General features: G+C 37.9%; 2 protein-coding genes across 4 annotated transcripts; one reads left to right on the forward strand and one right to left on the reverse strand.

Moving 5' to 3' along the window:
* Positions 1-1,773: 1,773 nt before the first annotated feature.
* LOC113691908 (serine/threonine-protein kinase CTR1) lies at positions 1,774-13,944 on the forward strand. The gene is made up of 19 exons (XM_027210236.2): positions 1,774-2,614; positions 3,124-3,425; positions 3,518-3,662; positions 4,888-4,991; positions 5,817-6,025; positions 6,745-7,143; positions 7,265-7,305; positions 7,591-7,659; positions 7,893-7,993; positions 8,129-8,213; positions 8,291-8,389; positions 9,447-9,515; positions 9,626-9,757; positions 10,458-10,552; positions 10,642-10,840; positions 11,298-12,499; positions 12,614-12,908; positions 13,313-13,405; positions 13,677-13,944. Exons 1-15 carry the CDS (start codon positions 1,982-1,984, stop codon positions 10,751-10,753), a joined length of 2,595 nt encoding a protein of 864 aa, XP_027066037.1. The 5' UTR covers positions 1,774-1,981; the 3' UTR covers positions 10,754-10,840; positions 11,298-12,499; positions 12,614-12,908; positions 13,313-13,405; positions 13,677-13,944.
* Positions 13,945-14,876: 932 nt separating this feature from the next.
* On the reverse strand, positions 14,877-17,933 carry LOC113691909 (heat stress transcription factor A-3). 3 transcript variants are annotated; one of them, XM_027210237.2, is made up of 3 exons: positions 17,048-17,933; positions 15,518-16,088; positions 14,877-15,412 (listed from the first exon to the last, which is right to left on the reverse strand). In XM_027210237.2, the coding sequence occupies exons 1-3, from the start codon at positions 17,633-17,635 to the stop codon at positions 14,985-14,987; spliced, it is 1,587 nt and encodes a 528-aa protein (XP_027066038.1). In that variant the 5' UTR covers positions 17,636-17,933; the 3' UTR covers positions 14,877-14,984. The 3 variants fall into 3 exon arrangements, with proteins under 3 accessions (XP_027066038.1, XP_071908400.1, XP_071908399.1); XM_072052299.1 differs by having other exon boundaries at positions 14,877-15,466; positions 15,650-16,088; positions 17,048-17,932; XM_072052298.1 differs by having other exon boundaries at positions 14,877-16,088.
* Between the last annotated feature and the right edge of the window lie 1,590 nt (positions 17,934-19,523).

The raw sequence follows: 19,523 nt of genomic DNA on the forward strand, positions 1-19,523 counted from the left end.
CAGCCGCTTAACGTTTCATGATTTCGTCACCTGCCCCTTTTTAATTTGGCTTTGAATCGATCTCACGGAACCCCTGCTGATTTCCGCGGCCCCCCCCCCCCCCCCCCCCGCGGGGGGCAAAAATTCAAACCGTCACGCCTTTTTTTTTTTTTTTACGGGCACAATTAATTGGCCACAATCGGATAAAGCGAAACCGAAAACACTCCATGGCTCACGCGCATTATTATGACTGTCCATGCTTTGACTTGCAACTGCTAAACAATCCTGACTTCCTTGATAAAAGCCAATCGTCTGACCAAAGCCCAGGCAAGAATCCATCTCTTTTCCCCTTCTCAATTTCGTTAAACAGTGAGGGACCACTGTAGCGGCGTAAATAATCAATTTACCATTTTTTTTTCAAACACAGGAATATTCGGGCTTTCAATCCGACTAATCCTCTTATAACCCGAGAGGGAAGGTCCTATCCCTTTAAACATGGTATTTTCAGACACAGGAGATATTCGGACTTTCGACCCGACTAATACTCCAATAGCCCGAGAGAAAAGGACCTATCCCCTCAAACACGGTAGCATCGGACAAAACTCAAAACTTGGTAAGCGTGACTCGAAGAGACGCTCGCTACCAGATGAGCTAACCCAGGGAAGGCATCAATTTACCATATTGGTAACAAACTTTTTGTACTTTGTTTGACCATCGTTTTCATGTCATATATATATATATATATAGTGCATACATACATACGTAAGTATATATATATATATATATATATTTTTTTTTCCAACAACCCGATTACAGTAAAAAGTCTCAACAAAATGCTCCATAAAAAACAATTATTCAAATAAATTTTTTCTAAAAAATTTGTTTTGACAAAGCTGAATTTATTAAGCATCGCAATAGGAGTTCATAACACAGTCTATCATTATAGACCTGCCAAAGTGCTAAAATATTTAGATACTAGCTAGCATTACGTTAGTCAATTATCATAATATCATTGATGAGTATAATGGCTGGCTGGTCGTAGTATCACTAAAAATGCAAAGAGGCAAATTTATCTTTTGCGGATTCCCATCGAAAAATTTTAAATTGTTCAAAATGCTCCAACTAGGCATGAGCGATAGATTCATCTTCACAGTCTCTTTTAAATTTCTACAGGTTCAAAACCTCTATAAAAATATAGAGAAAATAGTTAAAAACATGCCTCGCATTTTGACAAATAAATTTTATAATATTTATTTTACGTTTCTTACAAGTATAAGTCAACAAAATTTGGTTCCAATTTAAATTTCTGATTACTTTTTAGTTTGAATCAACATATGATCCACATGCACCAATCATTATTGTTTTATGTACAAAATGGTCAAATCCAATCATTTTAATGATAAAAAATGAATATGGATTGAATTAAATACCATTTTTTAGATAAAAAATGGATATGATTCGTATCATTTTATATTTTTTGAGGAACAAAAATGAATATGAATTTGATATTTTATTTAACTACAAATGAAATCTAATATTTTTATTCTTAAAAATTTGATCTCGTGGGATCGCATATTATATTTAGTGTAAAAAGTGAATTGAAATATAGGTTGGGATTAAATTTTATAAAATTAATTTAATAAGAAAAATAAATTTATCATTTCAAAAGTAAATAATGAAAAAATTTATTTATCGGATGTCCCCGAAGGACTAATAGTCTCAGCTCAAAACTACAACGACATGAGAAAATTATAGTAGGTATTAATTAAGACTAGGAAGGGACTAAAAGTCTAAAACACCATTCGTATTAATTTAAGTACCAAATTGCCATGGTATTAAGGTTAAGCCAACCGAAACCTCCTTTCTCTCTCCGACAAGATAGCGAAAGATATACCAAAAGTTCCTATTCCTACACAGAGCTAACTATGCATCAGTCATAGCAATGGCTGCTTTTAGGGTTTCCAGGGTTTTGTGAATTTAATTTTTGGCGCATTTACTTTCGATGGAAATGCCAGGTAGGCGATCGAACTACACCTTGTTGAGTCAATTTCCACCCGAGGACCACCTCCACCAACAGCCATCGAAGCACTCCGCCGTGACAGGTGGAGGAGCAGGAGTAGGAGGAGTGGCTTATTACGAGTCTCACTCCGTGGATAAGAGTAATAATAAAGGGAAAGTGGACAGAGGCGTATTCGATTGGGATTTAGTCGATCATAAGATGCAGAGTCGGATGGGGACGACGGGAGGGTTTCCTGGGTCGGTGGGGCTGCAGAGGCAGTCGAGTGGGAGTAGCTTCGGGGGGAGCTCGATTTCGGGGGAGTTTTACGGTGGACCATCGCTCTCGAATCATGAGTCGGGGTTTGGGCATTGGACGAATGACGGTGGTGGTGTTGCCGAATTGAGGCTCAAGGTGGCGGATACCCCTGGCGGAGTCGGCCCTGGGTCATCGTCTTCCAAGAGCTGGGCGCAGCAGACAGAGGAGAGTTACCAGTTGCAGCTCGCCTTGGCACTTCGACTTTCATCCGAAGCCACGTGCGCTGACGATCCTAATTTCTTGGATCCCGTGCCTGATGAATCCGCTTCGAGGGCTTCAGCTTCGCCTGTGCCATCAGGAGCCATGTCGCATCGATTTTGGGTATTTTTATCTCAGATTTATCCTCTTACTCTATGCTATCTGTTTGAATCTTTGCTTTTCTGGTGGAGTTAATGATGGTAGGTTTTTGTGCTATCAATTGGTTTAATATAGCAGTATTTTAACCAAAGCTATTGCTTGCAATTCGGGATTTTGATACAGTGGATGTTTCAATAAAAATTTAGCCAAGAACTGTTCCTGGGTTTTTGAGGATCAGATTAACAGGCATTGTGAAACAGCAGATAGTTGGTAATAGAATAATTGCTTAAAGTTGGTCCATGATGAGGTGAGCATGTTGTAAATAGTCCAAGGAAGAAAAATAGTTGATGACATTTTACTGAACTTATTGAAATAGTTTTGTCATGGAGTTATCAATATTCTACTGATACTGCTCAAGTGATTTCCAAATCCTTCCCTTGTTCCTTTTGCCCTTTCCCATCTACAACTTTTCCAACCCTGCACATCTTATATTTCCTGTCTGAGGTTTCTGCTTTCTTAATGCTGTGTATCAGGTAAATGGCTGCTTATCTTATTTTGACAAAGTCCCTGATGGGTTTTACTTAATTCACGGAATGGATCCATATGTATGGAATGTATGCTGCGACCTGCAAGAAAGTGGTCGTATTCCATCAATTGAATCATTGAAGTCTGTTGATCCTAACATTGTACCGTCAGTTGAGGTGATTATAATTGACAGGCATAGTGATCCCAGCTTGAAGGAATTGCAGAATCGGGTTCATAGCATAACATGTAGTTGCATCACCACTGAGGATGTTGTTGACCAGCTTGCAAAGCTAGTTTGCAATCACATGGGGTGAGTTTCAGATGTCCCTCTTTAGAAATTCCTCTGCATTCTCTGTTTGGAGATCTAATACTGTTGTCATTTTCTTCTCGTTCCTTCACAAGGGGTCTAGCTTCCACTGATGAAGAAGACTTGGCTCCCAGATGGAAGGACTGCAGTGTTGACCTAAAGGATTGTTTAGGGTCTGTTGTACTTCCAATTGGTAGCCTCTTTGTCGGCCTCTGTAGGCACCGGGCTCTGTTATTCAAGGTATATTCTTAGATCTAGAGTTTCAAGTGTGTTAAATTGGAGGCATACTTGATGATTTCTTGACTATCTTTTTGTCACTAAGGCTGCCATGATATATTTATTATACATTAGGCATGCCTTTTCCCTTTCTCTTTCCGGTTATATCCTTTTATTCTTCTTTTTTAAGCTGTTGTTTCCTGGAATTAGCATGTCAACAAGGAATTGGAACAGGAAACCTTCTTGAAAGATGGTTTGGTTCAGAGCTTGAAGTGTTAAGAGAAAGTAAAATAAAAAAAATTTGCGTGCTAGTATCTCTGAAATAGATATGAAATAGTCATGAAGAAAGCAAACAACAAATGGATGTTCCACTTTTATGTGCTGTCCTGTAAGGCAATTGAATATGATATGATTTGCATAAGCTAGGCATTGAGGCTTGTTTGAAATGACCTAGATGGCAATTTCAAAGTAGATGAGTTTCAAATAAATCATAGGTACATTATGTTGATGAAGAAAAAAAGGTGAAATTTCTGCGTGTAGATATCTGATTTATCATGCGTAACAGGTAAGGGGTAATCCCTCCGCCTTGAATTGGAGGAAATTTAGCATCGATTGCATGTATTGGCTTACCTATGTAATCTCTTTTCTAAATGATTGATTTGTTCTCATCATGACTTTCCCTTTCCCTACGTTTATTGTTATTGAAAACGTAATACTTTGCGTGCTTGTATGCTCACTTTCAGTTCTCTAACATCTTTTTTCCTCTTTTAGCCCTCTATTTATCCCTTTCTTATCTGACGGACGATATAGATTTGGTTGAAAATGACTGTTATACATCTCTCTCTGGGTTTTCTGCTTTTAAAGATTGAATTCAAAAGTCTAAACAGTTTAAGTAATATTACCTTACTTCCTATACTAAGATTTCTGGCTTTATTTTTTGCTGAGGAACTGACACTAATAATACAAGATCAATAAGGTCCTTGTATAAACAATATTTTGGAAATTAGGGTGTTGACTTTTGGTTATGCCAAAAAAAAAAGGGGTTCAGGCGTGTCAATTTTTTTAAGTTTGTTTTTTAATTAAGGCCCTTTTTATTTACCTTAGCTTCTTTTCGCTTCAAGTTAGTGAATTGTAATTCATTTTGAAAGTATTGGAAGTGTATGTGACAGGAAGATTCATTTGTGTTCAATACAGAATTTTAATTCCCACAAAAGTGGCTTTTTAATGTGTATAAAAATGATTTTTGCAGGTGCTGGCTGACAGTATTGATCTACCTTGTCGAATTGCTAAAGGATGCAAATATTGTTTTAGGGACGAAGCTTCTTCGTGTCTTGTTAGATTCGGGCTTGAAAGGTAGACTATTGGAGATATATAGTGACATTGGTGATACTTTAATTTGGTTCAGTTTTCACAGAATGCAATATCTCTGACTAATGAAGAGAAACATCATCTCCAATGTGTTCCTTCATGCATATGTGACTTGCACTAGGGTGGTTCACCAATACAAAGAACATTTACTTTTTTGAACAAACATCTCCAGAAATTTTGTTTTTTTTTTGGTTGTTGTTGTTTTTGTTGTCCTCATCAGTAGATGGTCAACAAGTTGGTAGTATGTGTACGTTTTATTGGACTGAATTTACTTTTCTCCCTTTGCCTTTCCTATTATAGAAGAAGAAAGGTGGAAAAGGTTTTTATTGTACTGAGTGTGGTCTTTCCAAATCAATTTTCTGCTGACAACTTTTCTTGTTACTTGGAGGATAAGGGTCAGACCTTTTGGAGATATCAGAGCTTTCACACAGGATTTGTGTTTAACTTTTAAGGATATTTAGGCTGCCTAAAGAGGTCATTGGCATCTTCCAACAGCATTGTTTTATTTATGTTTCTGGAGAAGAGTTAATGGGGATTATCAACCGTCAAGTTGAAGTTGAAGTTAATGGGGTTTTTACTTATATATAGAATCATTTCAGAAATTGAGATTTTCTCAAGCAGCTTGGTTTCGGAGAAACCAACAACCAAATCCACCTATCCTTCGCTAGAAATTACATTATACATGCAACTTGCATTATCAAAATATACTCAGTCTAATGCTGCTCATTTGTGTGGATGCATCTGTCTGTGTGATAAAAGCAAGTCTTTTTTGATAGTGATTGATAGTGACCTGTATTGGTATTGCTACAGGGAGTATCTTGTTGATTTGATTGGGAATCCTGGATGTTTATGTGAGCCTGATTCATTGTTGAATGGTCCATCTTCCATCTCAATTTCTTCGCCATTGCGCTTACCTCGATTTAGACAAGTTGATGCTACAATTGATTTCAGGTCACTGGCCAAACAGTATTTCTCTGATTGTCAGTCACTTAATCTCGTATTTGATGATTCTTCAACAGGTGATCATTTCTTTATCCTGAAAATTCCTCAACTCACCTTTTTCCTCTCTCTTCTCTAGGAGATTGTATTGGCATTATTTCTGTTCAAGTAATAAAAAGTACCTAAAGGGGAGTATTTTCCTTTTCTGCTTCAGTTTGCATTGCCTTAGTAGTTTGCATTGCTTAGCTGTATGAGATTTAGTATTTTTAAATGGATATCTCTTTTCCATTCATAGTACCTTTTTCTGGTCTGAGCGTTTGTGTGTGTGTGTGTGTATCTTGTTTTCATATAACTCAGCTTTCTTGCTGAAAGATGGTATTTCTTCTTATGTTGGTGCTGCCGATATTAATTCATGTAATCTTTCTTCTTTGGCCAAAATATTTTAGTGTTCACAAGTATTATTTGGATTGCAAGGAAATCTCAAAAATATTTCATACTCTTTGATGAATGTCTAAGGTGCTTGCTTTAGCTTTTAGTTCTTTAAAGATATTTCATACTCTTTGAAGATATTAATTGTTCATTACCAAAAATGCCTTGGTTCTTAAAGTTTGGCTTTGTTTTATTGTAAGTACTATGTTCCAAATGTTTCCTGAAAGTAGACAACAAAGTTACAGTATCCAATATTTTCTCTTGGTTGGAGGCAACAGTTTTAGTGTTGCTTATCTGGTTGTTGGTTAGATATCAGTTAGTATGAAGGCTTAGAATTTTTATGTGTTGATCTATATTGAGAGTATTGCAGGAGCTACTGTTGAAGATGATGGAGACTCCACATATCATAAACAGTCTGATAGAAATTATATGGACAGAAACAGTGGTACACCTAGTTCGAGCAATCAAGATGAAATTCAAAATCCGTGGATAAAGGGTCGGCTTAAAGAATCACAGGTTTCCAAATTCCCTAACGCTTATAATATCATGGGCTCAACCAATATGGCTTTATCTGCACAGCACATTCCTTCATTTGGGCATAGACCGCCTAGAGCTCTACCAGGACCTAGGATGGATGCTATTAAAGATCCGAGGTTTGTTGACAGAGGTCAACTGGTTCCTATGGCAACCAGTGGGGAACTTAACCTTGACGTGGAAGACTTGAACATCCCTTGGAGTGATCTTGTTTTAAAAGAGAGAATTGGAGCTGGTATTTTCTCTATGCTGATCTAAGTGTTTGGGTTCAGGTTTTCGTTTTAGGGTGGTATTCCCAGTTTAAAATCAATTCATATATGTTTATACTCATCAGAGTAACTGGCTCCAATTTTCAGGTTCTTTTGGTACAGTTCATCGTGCTGATTGGAATGGATCTGTAAGATATATGTCCTATCTCATGGTCCAAACTTTTTCATTGATGAATGCTAAAATCCCTTAAAAGGTTTATATGGGGAAATTATTGCCATTTGGCACATTTATTATGGGTAGATTTAATATGATTTCTCTTGATACTATTCTTTTTAAGGTTCCTTCAGTTCCTTATTTGGTCCTTGCATCAATAAGGACTCAATGATCTCTGTATGTGTATTATTTGGCAAAATTGTTGTCTAAATGGTTTTGTTCATATTTTGTTGTAATTGCCAATGGTTTCGTATTTTAGGATGTTGCTGTAAAAATTCTTATGGAGCAAGATTTCCATGCAGAACGGTTCAATGAATTTTTACGGGAGGTAAGGAATATACTGGATTTGTCTGCCTTTCTTCGTTCCCCACAAAAATATAGCTAAGTAAACACACATGCATGCATACGTGCTATGTATGTATATTTTTCTTCATGTTGTAACTAACCTGGAATACATAATCTGGTATTCTTTACATTCATTTGTATGCGCATGTTTGTTTTGTCCCCTCTCACAGTATTCTGTTGTCACTTCAATTTTTTTTCCTCCTCTATCGGGGTTAGGTTCAAATTATGAAACGGTTGCGCCACCCAAACATTGTGCTTTTTATGGGTGCTGTGACAAAACCGCCAAACTTGTCTATAGTCACGGAATATCTATCAAGGTATCAAATTGCCTTTTATTAGCTTCAAACGCATTTGGTAGCACTGTATTTAAGATTATTCAGTTGTGCTCTAATATATTCTAGAACCTAAAATTGTATTTTCTGATTGTTACCTGTTACCGCTTTGAATTTCAGGGGTAGTTTATATAGACTTTTGCATAAGCCAGGCGCAAGAGAAATGTTGGATGAGAGGCGTCGGTTGTGTATGGCATATGATGTGGTTTGTACTGTGTCTCTGTATGTGTTACTAAATTTTGGATCATGTTTCTGTTTTAAGGGCATGACAAATTTTTTCAGGCAAAGGGGATGAACTATCTTCATAAACGTAATCCTCCTATTGTTCATCGGGATCTGAAGTCTCCCAATCTTTTGGTTGACAAGAAATACACAGTCAAGGTAAGCTCAGACATTGATTGCGTAAAGTTGTCAAATCAGCATGATTGTTGATCTGAAATATTTCGTCTTTTAGAGCTTTCAACATTTTGAGTCACAGTAAGCAAAACTTTGGTTTGCTAGAGGCTATTTGTATATCCATATCTTCTACTCACTGTTGTCTGATTATTGGAATTTATCTCTCTATTGTAGGTTTTTTTTGGCAGAATAACTGACATGGCTTTTTGAGATTTAAAGTGATGAATATGTTGTTAAACTTAACGCAACTATATCTAGCAGTGCAAGTTATTCATGCTTACATATCTACTAGTTAAATACATGCGGTTTAGCATTTCACGTTTTGCTAGTTAGATATTATTATGCAGTTTCCTTGTTATACTTAGCTACATTCTTGGGGTTGATGCTGAAACTATGCCGTCTTGCTCCTCTAAAAAATTTTAAATTGAGATCATATCAGAAAGGCCAATGGCTACCGGGTGATAAATTCTGAAGTATGTTCCTTAATTGGAGTAAATGAGAATTTTTAGACCTATATTTCTTTTGAAATTAACATTTTACAACTTTCTATAAACAATTGCTTGGAGTGGTTCCCCCTTGAAGGGGCACAGGCTTGCAGAGTGCAATGAGGATCCTGATATTTATTGGGTACTAAAAGCTGTCATAGTTTTTTATACTGCTCTGCAACAAAATTTGGTCTCAAAAAATGAAATTGTTGAAAACAATGACCTCTGGCAAATTGTTGCTGATGGGATCATTGCCTGGACACTCATTACCCTTGAAGTTGATGCTGTAATTATCTTAGTAATTTGGATATCAGGCCTTCAGAATGTTGATTGATATACTATGTAAATGTTGCATCTTTGCTATGTTTGTATATGCTGTTACCTTGTTATTTACTTGCTGCTTAGATGATTTTTCTCTGTAGGCTATTTTCTTTCGTTGTTGACTTCTATAGCATGTTTGTTTATCTAGTTCACCATTTTCACATAAATTCTGTTTGAAAATCTCGATGCTCTCCATTTGTTCAATTGAGAGGATTTACCTTATAATTGTTCTCCAGGTATGTGATTTTGGTCTTTCCCGTTTAAAGGCCAATACATTTCTCTCGTCAAAGTCAGCTGCTGGAACTGTGAGTAGTTCAATCTATCACATTCATTGATCTAGTTCACTTTATCAGACCATCGTGTTATTGGCCTTTGTATGGGATTATGAAATTTGCTTGGTTGCCTTTTCTTGTAGCCTGAGTGGATGGCACCAGAAGTACTTCGCGATGAACCATCAAATGAAAAATCTGATGTATACAGCTTTGGTGTTATTTTGTGGGAGCTTGCAACTATACAACAACCCTGGTGTAATTTAAATCCGGCACAGGTTTGGTTTTCATTTCTTTCAGTGGTTTCATCTTGCTCAGAGCAATCCGAAATCATCCTTTTGGTGACACGCGATAATTGCTATGAAATCATGATGCATCAGTTATGCACGTATTCATTAGCTAGGGATTGATGATCTGTGGTCCACTTTTGGTCCTTAATGTGTTTATTTCCTCAAACTTAGAGCATAGGTTGCATGGTGCATTTTGGTGTTACAGCCATATGGAATAGGTCCATAGAGGTTAGACTACACTCTTAACCGACAAAACGTTTTTCTTAGTTTTTATGCTCGACATCAGCTCTAGCAATGGAAGAGGAGCAAATGGAATTCTAGATCCGTGTTAAGTTTCAAGCTGATTTGCGAATAGAGGTTAAGCTGTTAGCTTTCTTTGTTTCCTTCTGTAAAATAGCTGGTGAGATACTGTATAGTTAAGGGTTCTGGTTCAGTTTCCACACTGAATCTTTGGTGTTTCTGAGTAGGAAAAATGACTAGAGTATTGGCTAGCTGGTGTGAATTAATTCTGAGTTTGTATAACATAATCTTCCTTCGCCTTCAAAGTCACCTCTTTTACGGTCAGGTGATTTACTCCATGGTCACCGGCGGCTTAGCCTCTTAGAACAGTTGTATTTCTTCATTTACCAAGTTTTTCTTGTATCTTTTTTGAGCTAAGCCATGAACTGTAGGTGTGATTGTTTTCCAGGTGGTTGCAGCTGTGGGTTTCAAGGGAAAAAGGCTTGAAATACCGCGTGATTTGAATCCTCATGTAGCTGCAATTATTGAAGCCTGTTGGGCCAAGTTAGTTGTGTCATTTCATATTTTGTGGTTGAAGCCTCATCTTGACATATATATTCATCCTTCACTAATATGGCTTTGGTGATTTGCAGTGAGCCATGGAAACGCCCTTCCTTTTCCAGTATTATGGAATCCCTGAATCCTTTGACTAAACCCTCCCCCATTCCTCAGTCTGGTCATGGAGACGTGCCCTTGCTCACATGAATTTTCACGGTGTCCAAATGTGCACATATCTGGCAATTTTTTCCCTTTTTTGGTCATGTCTGGAGGATTGCTTGTAGACTATATCAGGTATGTTTATGTGGAAGGATTTTAGTTGGAGCTTATTGGCATCTAAACTTTATTGTTTATTTATTACCATTTGCTTCCGCTTTTTTAATCTAATCAACGCACTTGTGTATCTATTCTTTGTTGTGAAACAAAATTTACCACAAAATATTATCCTTCCACTTGAGGATGGCATTCCTATAATAATGATAATAAATAGTTGTCTGTGGTTTTAGAGGCCCGGCTACTTATCTTTCCTTTGTACCTGCAAAACTAACAATAGAAGGCGAGAAACCAAAATATGAGATTGGGAGTCTATCTTTTTAATAACTTTTTTCTTAATTTTACATACATCACATTTCAAAAAATTATTTCAAATAATCTGCTGTTCAAAAAAATGTGTCTATACATGCATAGGCAAAATAGTTCTCATTTTTTGGGGGATTCCTTGTGCTAATTGTGTAGTATACATTTTTTGCAGGCTTGTTCATGTACATATCGATTCCGATTGCCTGTTCAACACATTTTGAGTTTTACCCAAATCAGTAAATGCCGTTGCTTTAAAAGGAGACGAGTATCTGCACTTATATTTTATTCTCATTGAAATAGTTGTTTACCTGAGCATTTATATCAGTGTTAGTGTGGAAATTCTGTTCATCCTTTTTTTTTTTTTTTTTTGTAATCAAGTTCTCTGTAATTGAAAATCTGGTTTATAGTTGCAAAAAGCACTCGAAATTTGAGTGCGACATGTAATATACATTGTATTAGTTGCTCATAAGGTAGTCAACTGATTGGGGTAACATCACGGCTGGAAGGCATAAAAGGCATGGGGTTCTTTTGGCATACAACCTGCTGGTGGATCTTTAGTTTGCGATTAGGCTGGAGTCTATCATCAGGCATGTATTTCTGCTGATAACGATTGATGTCTCCTATGACAGCTTAGCAACACGTGCTAACAGAAGCAACAATTCTTTTCTTTCCTTTTTTTTTTTTTTTTTTGGCAAAAATGTGGAAGTAACATTTATATAGCCAAATGCAATTCATGAGACCAAACAAGAAAAGATGCTGTAATAAGTAGCAGTTTCTAACATCCGCAATGAACTTTTCCCACCGAGTTTAATGAACGTAATGTCATTGTCCAATCGAAAGGTACCAAAGTGTTTTTTAAGGCTTGATGACCCTCCAGTGGGATCTGGGGTTCGCTTGCTCTTCCAAACGGTGAGCTCTTCCCGCGCGAATCTACCGGTGAACAGGAAATTCTGCACCTGGCTGAACAAAGGTCTATGTTAGATAGAAGATACATAATTTTAGAAGCTTCGGAGATTGTTAATATATTGTCTCAAAATGTTCCTCGACTGATTCTAATTTTAGCAACAATTTAGTAATTTAATATATACAAATTTCAGATCTCAATTTTATCAAACGCACTCTAATAATAACTATATTAAAATGAAATCCAAATCCGAAAAAAGAAATTCAAGAAATGCGTAACATGGTAAATATATGTAACTGTTTATTTATACTCTCGTTCGCCCTATTGCGTGCTGCGACAATTTGGGCTCAGGTTCGATGGAAGCCCAGGCTACCTGGGCCGTCTATCCCTCCAATTGTCCATGCTCGGTCCCCGGTTCCCTCGTCTGCACTCTCCTCGAGTCGACCAATAACAAGCAAAATCAATAATGAGTATTTAGATTTTCTCCTTCTCCTTCTCCTCTAATTTTATTTATGTATTTATTGATTTTGTTTTAAGTAATGAAAAATCTGACATAACACAAAGAAATCTTTTTGGTGAACTAGCTTTTTTCAGGACGAAATTATCTCGTTTTGTCTCCCGCTTATGAAGCGCTGCTGCAAAAATGGATCCTTCTGAGGGATTATTGAAGGGCACGAATGGCGGGGTCGATCAGCCGCCAAAAGAGAGTGGCAACCAGGTGGTTGGTAGAAAAGCAGCCTGGAACCGCAAGGGTTTGGGAGAAAAGAAAGCAGCCGTTGATGAAGAGATTTCGAGGATGAACAAACTTCCGCCAAACAGCACTTACGCCACTCATCGCTTGCGTGTCTTGAATAAATCCTTCACCTGTTATCTATGCAGGTGAACTCAAGACTCCCTCACCTTCTAAGCCCCTTATGATTTTCTTTTCCTTTCTTTTTTTTTTTCCCCTAATATTTGCACTTTTCAATTGTTGGTTATCACGACTGCTGGTAACCTTGTTTGTTCCATACTAACTATGTGTTGAATAGTGTTTTGGTTTGGAAAAGGAGGACCCCCGTTTAATATTTGTCCAGCAAATACGGGTGTTACCGCCTATTTTAGGATGTCAATTTTATTTTATTCAAGCTGATGGCAATTTTAACCTTCGATTCTTATCTTTTCTGATAAACCACTAATTTTGACCTGTGGGCCGTCTGATTTTGCTTTTAGTCCCCACATCATGTGCACGATTTCCATTTGCGCAAAATACAATGACCCTGTTCTGGGTATCTTTCTCTTTGCAGAGAACCACATCGCAGGAGGAGGAATTGGGATTGCTGTTTGCTGGTCTCTCTCTTTGAAGAGGCTCTCTAAAGTTTTTCAATGTTGACGCACTGGTCAGTAAAAGTTTCCCTTTATATTGATATAGAACTTGGTTTTGCTGTGTATTTTCTGGTGTTGTATGCACAAAGTAGCTGCCTTCACGTGCGAGACTGAGGCTAGTACTGCATCTGGAGCCAGTTTTGTTGTAATCTTGTTGGTGGTTGGTTCTTTGTTGTTTATCTTTTGCCCTTCCTGATTTGTGGCAACGGTTCTGAATTCCTATTAAAAACATTGAAGAATGAGATGGTATATTTTTATTCACATTTGGTTCACTATAAATTGCAGAACACGGAAATTGCAAGATGCCAAGGGGCAGCTGAACCTTGCATGACATATGTGAAAAAATGGAGTCGCAGTTTGAGTTGCTGAGAAGGACGATACCAGATGCATGTAGATATCTTGTTCTTTCTCATTGCCAGGCTTGTGAAGTCACTGTATTTACACTGGCTGTATCTCTGTAACTAGATACGGTGTCATATTTGAGTTGCTGAATTGAACGTTGTCGTTTTAGAAGAGTTTATTGGATGCAGCTAAGTATCTTGTTCGGTTCTCATTTTGGAAGGCTTATGGATTCACCGTAGGTAGACTGGCTATTGCCGACGTATGGATTCTGGGAATGGGAACTTAAAACTAGAATGAGGTTCTGATGTTAATTCCTAGATGTCTTTTACTTCGCAATAATTCTACTTCATTCAGAAGGTAATTAATATGTCTTCCACGCACAGGCGGACACAGCCAAAGAAGAAGAACAAAAACGGTTGCCCGAATCAACTCCAATGAAGCAAAGCTGCTCCACATACAAAAAGGATTTGCTTTTCTTTCCCTCTCGCAGCTGCACTTTCAGGCATCGTATGCCCCCAGCAAAGCCACATTCCAAAAACAAAAAATTCAAGAAAATAGACAAATGAAGAGGGATGTTAGGATTTTAATAAACACTTTACACAGTTCTTCTCCGAGACGGAAGTGTAACTGCAGAATGAATGGGCATCTTGGTGTATTTGCCACAGAACTCAGGGCAAAAAGCAAATTTGTACATGGCCGCCTCGAAGTAAAACTGAGCGAGTGTATAATCCACGGACAAACACTAACGGAAGAAATAGCATCCGCATTCAACTGTCAGCGTGATCGAGCACATCCTCAACACAAGATAAAACAACATTGAACCAAATTAGGAGAACAAATTGCTTCTCGTGAAGATATCTTACCTCCCAGTGCTTGCTTGACAAAGCAGCAGAAGACATTCCAACAAACCCTCAAAAAGTGGCTGCTACACTGCGACCTGTGTCGTACTGCTATGAACCTGCAAAATCACAAACTTGCAAGTATCTATTAGCAGGAAAGGATGGTTGAGCATATCATCATACTATCTAGACGTGCACAGTCAATCGAATGCGGAAATGAATTCTACAAAATCAGCTGTTAAAAGTTAAAAAAAAAAAAAAAAAATTTTTGATGGAGCAGTTAAGAAAAAAAAAAATTTCTCCATGATAGTCAATCAAACAAATATGTAATAAATTGTCCAATATTGAATTTCCGAGAATCAACTATAAGTCGGCCCAAGAGGCCGTTAAAGAAACCTATGGATCTAGTTTCTTAGAAGTTAGAACTTTCATCTTTATGCTGGCCGACTTGATCGTCAAGCTTTGAGAAAGGAGATTCATCATCTGGCCACTTCTCAGCACCTGAACTTCCGGCTGCTGGTAGAGAACCTAAATTCCAGATATCTGGCAATCCACTGCTAACCATTAGCTCTGGAATCTCATAGTTCACAGCATTACCCCATATCTCATTGCTGGAAGAAGAAACACCAGCACCAGCTTCAAAATCCATGCTCCATGGTTCCTGTTCTTTGAGCATACTTTCGATGTCCGGTGATGAGTATTCAGGAAAGTTCTTCTCCTTTGCCAAGTCATCAGGAGAAGTAACAAAATACTCAGGAATCACCTCTGGTGGAACTACAGTTTTCCCCTTGAGCAGTGTATCTTCGGTTCCCTGACTTGAAAATCCCCCTCCACTTGGTTCTGAGATGGTCAGAAATTCAGACGTCAGAGCCATTTCATCTGCTGCAATATTACCTATTTGAAATGGCATACTATCAGACTGCAACCCAATATTTTCTCCCTTACCTTGCAAAGTAAATTCGGGAAGTTGTTCTACTGCACCTGGATCGAATTCAGGGGCAGCAGATGGTGTGGCCAGATCACGAAAATTTGTTCTATACTTCACAATCTGCCCTTCCAGAAATGATTCAGCTTTACCTGGTTCATGTGGCTGATGTTTCAGAAACTTTCTCATTGTTCTTGAAGAAGTAATTTGTTTTTGCTCCTTTATTTGCTTCAGGCGATCCAAGATATCTGGATTTTGAAATAGCTTAGCCATAAATGAGACCATCAACTTCTGCCTACGCTCTGCTGCCTGGAGTTTTTCATTAACTGCCTCCACATGCTGGATTGTTCCAAGCTGCTGTTCCTGCAATTCAAAGACTTCTTGCATCATTAAGCTCCTTTCTTTCCTTAATTTTTCTACCTCCCCTTCCAATACAATTTTGCCTGCTTCACCAGTTGATCCAGAGGAGCCACCAAGTTGATGGGAGTGAGGGGATTTGCGCCTCTGAATGTTCTTCAGCAGATGCCTTTTCCCTCTTAAGAAACTCTCACTTGCAAACTCCCATTTGTCAGCATCAATCTTGCGAAACCCCTATCAAAATTGACAAAAATGGCTTCAAATTAAAAAGGCACATCGATACAAGGATCTCCAAACGGGAATAACATTTCATCTTATAACATATGGAATTGCTACACAAGCCAAAAGCAAACCGTACAATCTCACTGCTTCACAAACTGCTGCACTACATACTAATCATCAGTGCATCTGTAAGATCAGGAGATCATCATATATCATAGAGTAAATCTTATATACACTGACAGTGCATACACTATCACCGTTGAATCATGACACATGTGCAAAAATTAAATTTCAAATTCAAATTTTGCATAGTTATCATTCATCCAACGCTAATAATATATACATTGTTAGTGTAGAAAAGATTAATCCTATATCATAAAATACGTATACTTCCACAAGTCAGGTGGTTTAACTGAGCATGTTACAGAGGAATGTTAAGTTCTGACCTGCGAAATAGATGAACCTGCCAATCATCTTATTTCAAGGAGGTAAGGTGCATCATTACAGCAGTGTCTACAAGTTGATGCGAGGAGCATGAATGGTGCACCAGACATCATACAATTGAGGTCAAAATCTCCTAAATCTCCTTAATTAGGTAAGTTACAATTTCAAGAACTTCGAGGCATATGAAGACCTCAAAAAAGAAAAAAAAAGTACAAGCAAAATTGCACTGCTACGCGTAAAATGAAAGAGAAGTAATTTAAATTAAATTTCATTTCCTATATGAGTTTCTGTACAAACCGCCTCGAATCTCAACAAGATTCTCACACAACTGTTACAAAAATCCTCAACAGTAACATCTACAAACAGAATTTACAACAGCTACAAGGGTTGTCAAAAAAAATTACAAAGCAATAAAATTACATCTAAAATAGTCACCAACGAGAACAAAAAAAAAGAAAAAAAAAAGAGGAATTTTGTACGAGAGAGACAGAGCTCGGGCGTGCATATTAAGAAGCAAAAATACATACATAAGTATTTAGTTGGCGAACAAAGCTGGAAAAATTATTGTGCTTGAAGTTCCTGGGCAATATTCTCCTGGCAAACTCCACGGGGTCCCACACAACGAAGCTCTGTCCACTGGCTCCCCACGAGATTATGGAGTCCAGAGCGGGGTCATCCACAAGATCAAAGGTCTTGGAGAGAAATGGCGGTACTGGAGTCCCCTGCAGACACTCCATAGGCTGAGGCATCCCAGGAAAACTCCGGGCAGCCTCGGTCGTAATAGTTCCTCCGCTTAAGATACCTGGTACGATTTCTTGAAGATGCTGGCGAGATTCCAAGTCTACGAAAGGAGAGACCATCGAGAGCGGGACAACTTCAGAAGACTGGTTCTCAGGGGGGGAAGAGGAAGGTGAATTTGATGAAGGAAAGACTGAATTCTCATCTCGATCGTGTGGGTTCATTATACACTGAGCTACCAAAAAGGAAAAAAAAAAAAAAGGATTTGAGTTTTTGCTGAAGTTGTTTCGGAACGAGCTGGGAAGATTTTGGTGGGGGTTTTCGGTGAAAGAGGACAGAGGAATGTAGGCTGAGTATATATAGGTACTGGCCGACATGGCATGGAGGTGCAAAAAATATCAGTAAAGTGACAGTAACAGCAGTACCTTAAGGCGGTGGAGAGTGCCCTCAGCCGTCCCATCCCCTGTTCCAAGACACGGTGGTAAAATAGAAGTTCTGACTTCAGCCAAAAGGCAGGAAGACGTTAATCTTATAACGTAGCAGGGAAGGCAATGAGTGGCCAGGGAATAACCCACCATAATAAATGCCAACATGATGCTTCTGCTGCTCCTACCGTGCTTTCTTTCTGGGACTGATTTTTTGTGGGTCATTTTATTTTTATTTTTTTGTTGTTGTATATATACATCTGGTTTATATTTATAGCAGGTGCTGGTTATGGACGGCGGATGTGGGGTCGAACTGGAGAAGATATTTTGATGCAGGTGGGAATTTTGATTGGTGGGACTTGGGAGTGCGGTTTTGCTTGTTTTGGACAGCTGGAGATTTTACTCTACTGTTGGGTCGAACTGTCGAAGAAGATGATGACATCGCGTGTGGGGGGCCATTGGCCAATGGGATTGGGAGATTTTGCAGTGACCTGAGTAGGCAACACACGCAGTCACACACTACCATATACTAATTGGATGCTTCTAAAATTTGGTTGAAGCTTGAGAGACTGCATTTCCCAGCGGTTGCGAGCACCTGTTACAACGAAGGACTAGAATCTCTGTTTGACCGGTAGACCTTCAATCGCACGTGCACTTGAACTCCCGGCAGGGTAGTCAGTGCCATGTTTGATGTTTCGCCCGTTACACGCTTGAGAATGACCGGGTTCTCAAACAAGACAAATTTAAAATCAGTTGATGAGCAAATTACTGCGTTCATGGAGCATGAGACACGAACTGTTCATTTGTACGGCAGACATGCATTTCATAAAGAGCATTTCGTGTGGTACACATAATATAATCATAAGCAGAATAATGTCGTGTTTGAATTGTAATTTTATGTAATATAATCATAACCATTTTATGAGCAGATTCTTGTAAAATATTTCAAATTCCTTCATGAGATTTCACGAGCATGTAATACTCTATCTTCTTTTTTTTTTTCACTTCAGCCCTTGACTTTAAGACAAACTAGTTAATTGCAGCCTCACGCTTTGCGTGACGTTGCCCAGTCATTTTTTAAGTTGTTATAATTGGGATGTACGATGGAATTGTTGGGTGATGAAAATAATTTTAACTACGTCATACTAAGCACAAATGCTTCTGTACTATGGAAATGATACGACAATAAGGATTCATTTGTTTCGGGTGAAAATGTTTTCCATAAAAATATTTTTCTAATTTTCCGTGTTTAGTTGCACAAAAATTACTGAAAACATTTCCCTATGTAAAATATTTTCACTCATCTTATTGAAAACAATTTCCCTTCCAAACTTACTGAAGTTATTTTCCGAAATGCATGCATCCCGCCTGTAATATGTTCTAAACTTACTGAAAACATATTGTAATATTTTTTTTTTAGTGTAAACAAAAGGACTCGGACCCAAGATCTCTTCCTTACACTCCCTCCCCCGTACCACCCAACCCAACCCTCTCTCTAGTATATTCAAAATAAAAAAAAAAAACCTTATTCTGCTCATCCTATGCTAGTAATTAATTATGTATAATAGAGACATTCTTTTCTAGAGAAACTTTCAGCGGTGAGAGTGCAAGATATATGTCATAATAACCATTGCATGTGATTGATATTTGACACTAAATGGCCAGCAATTTGTTTATTACTTAATGAGATATTTTTTATTCATATATACATTTCTCCAAGATTTTTTAAAGTTAAACAATGAGATAAATTTTCTTATTTTGCATGGGAAGAAGTATGTAGTTATAATGTGTAGAAAGTAAAGATATAAATAAAAGTGAAAATATTTCAAAAGTTAAACAA

Source organism: Coffea arabica, chromosome 6c, assembly GCF_036785885.1.
Source record: "Coffea arabica cultivar ET-39 chromosome 6c, Coffea Arabica ET-39 HiFi, whole genome shotgun sequence".
Taxonomy (NCBI): domain Eukaryota; kingdom Viridiplantae; phylum Streptophyta; class Magnoliopsida; order Gentianales; family Rubiaceae; genus Coffea; species Coffea arabica.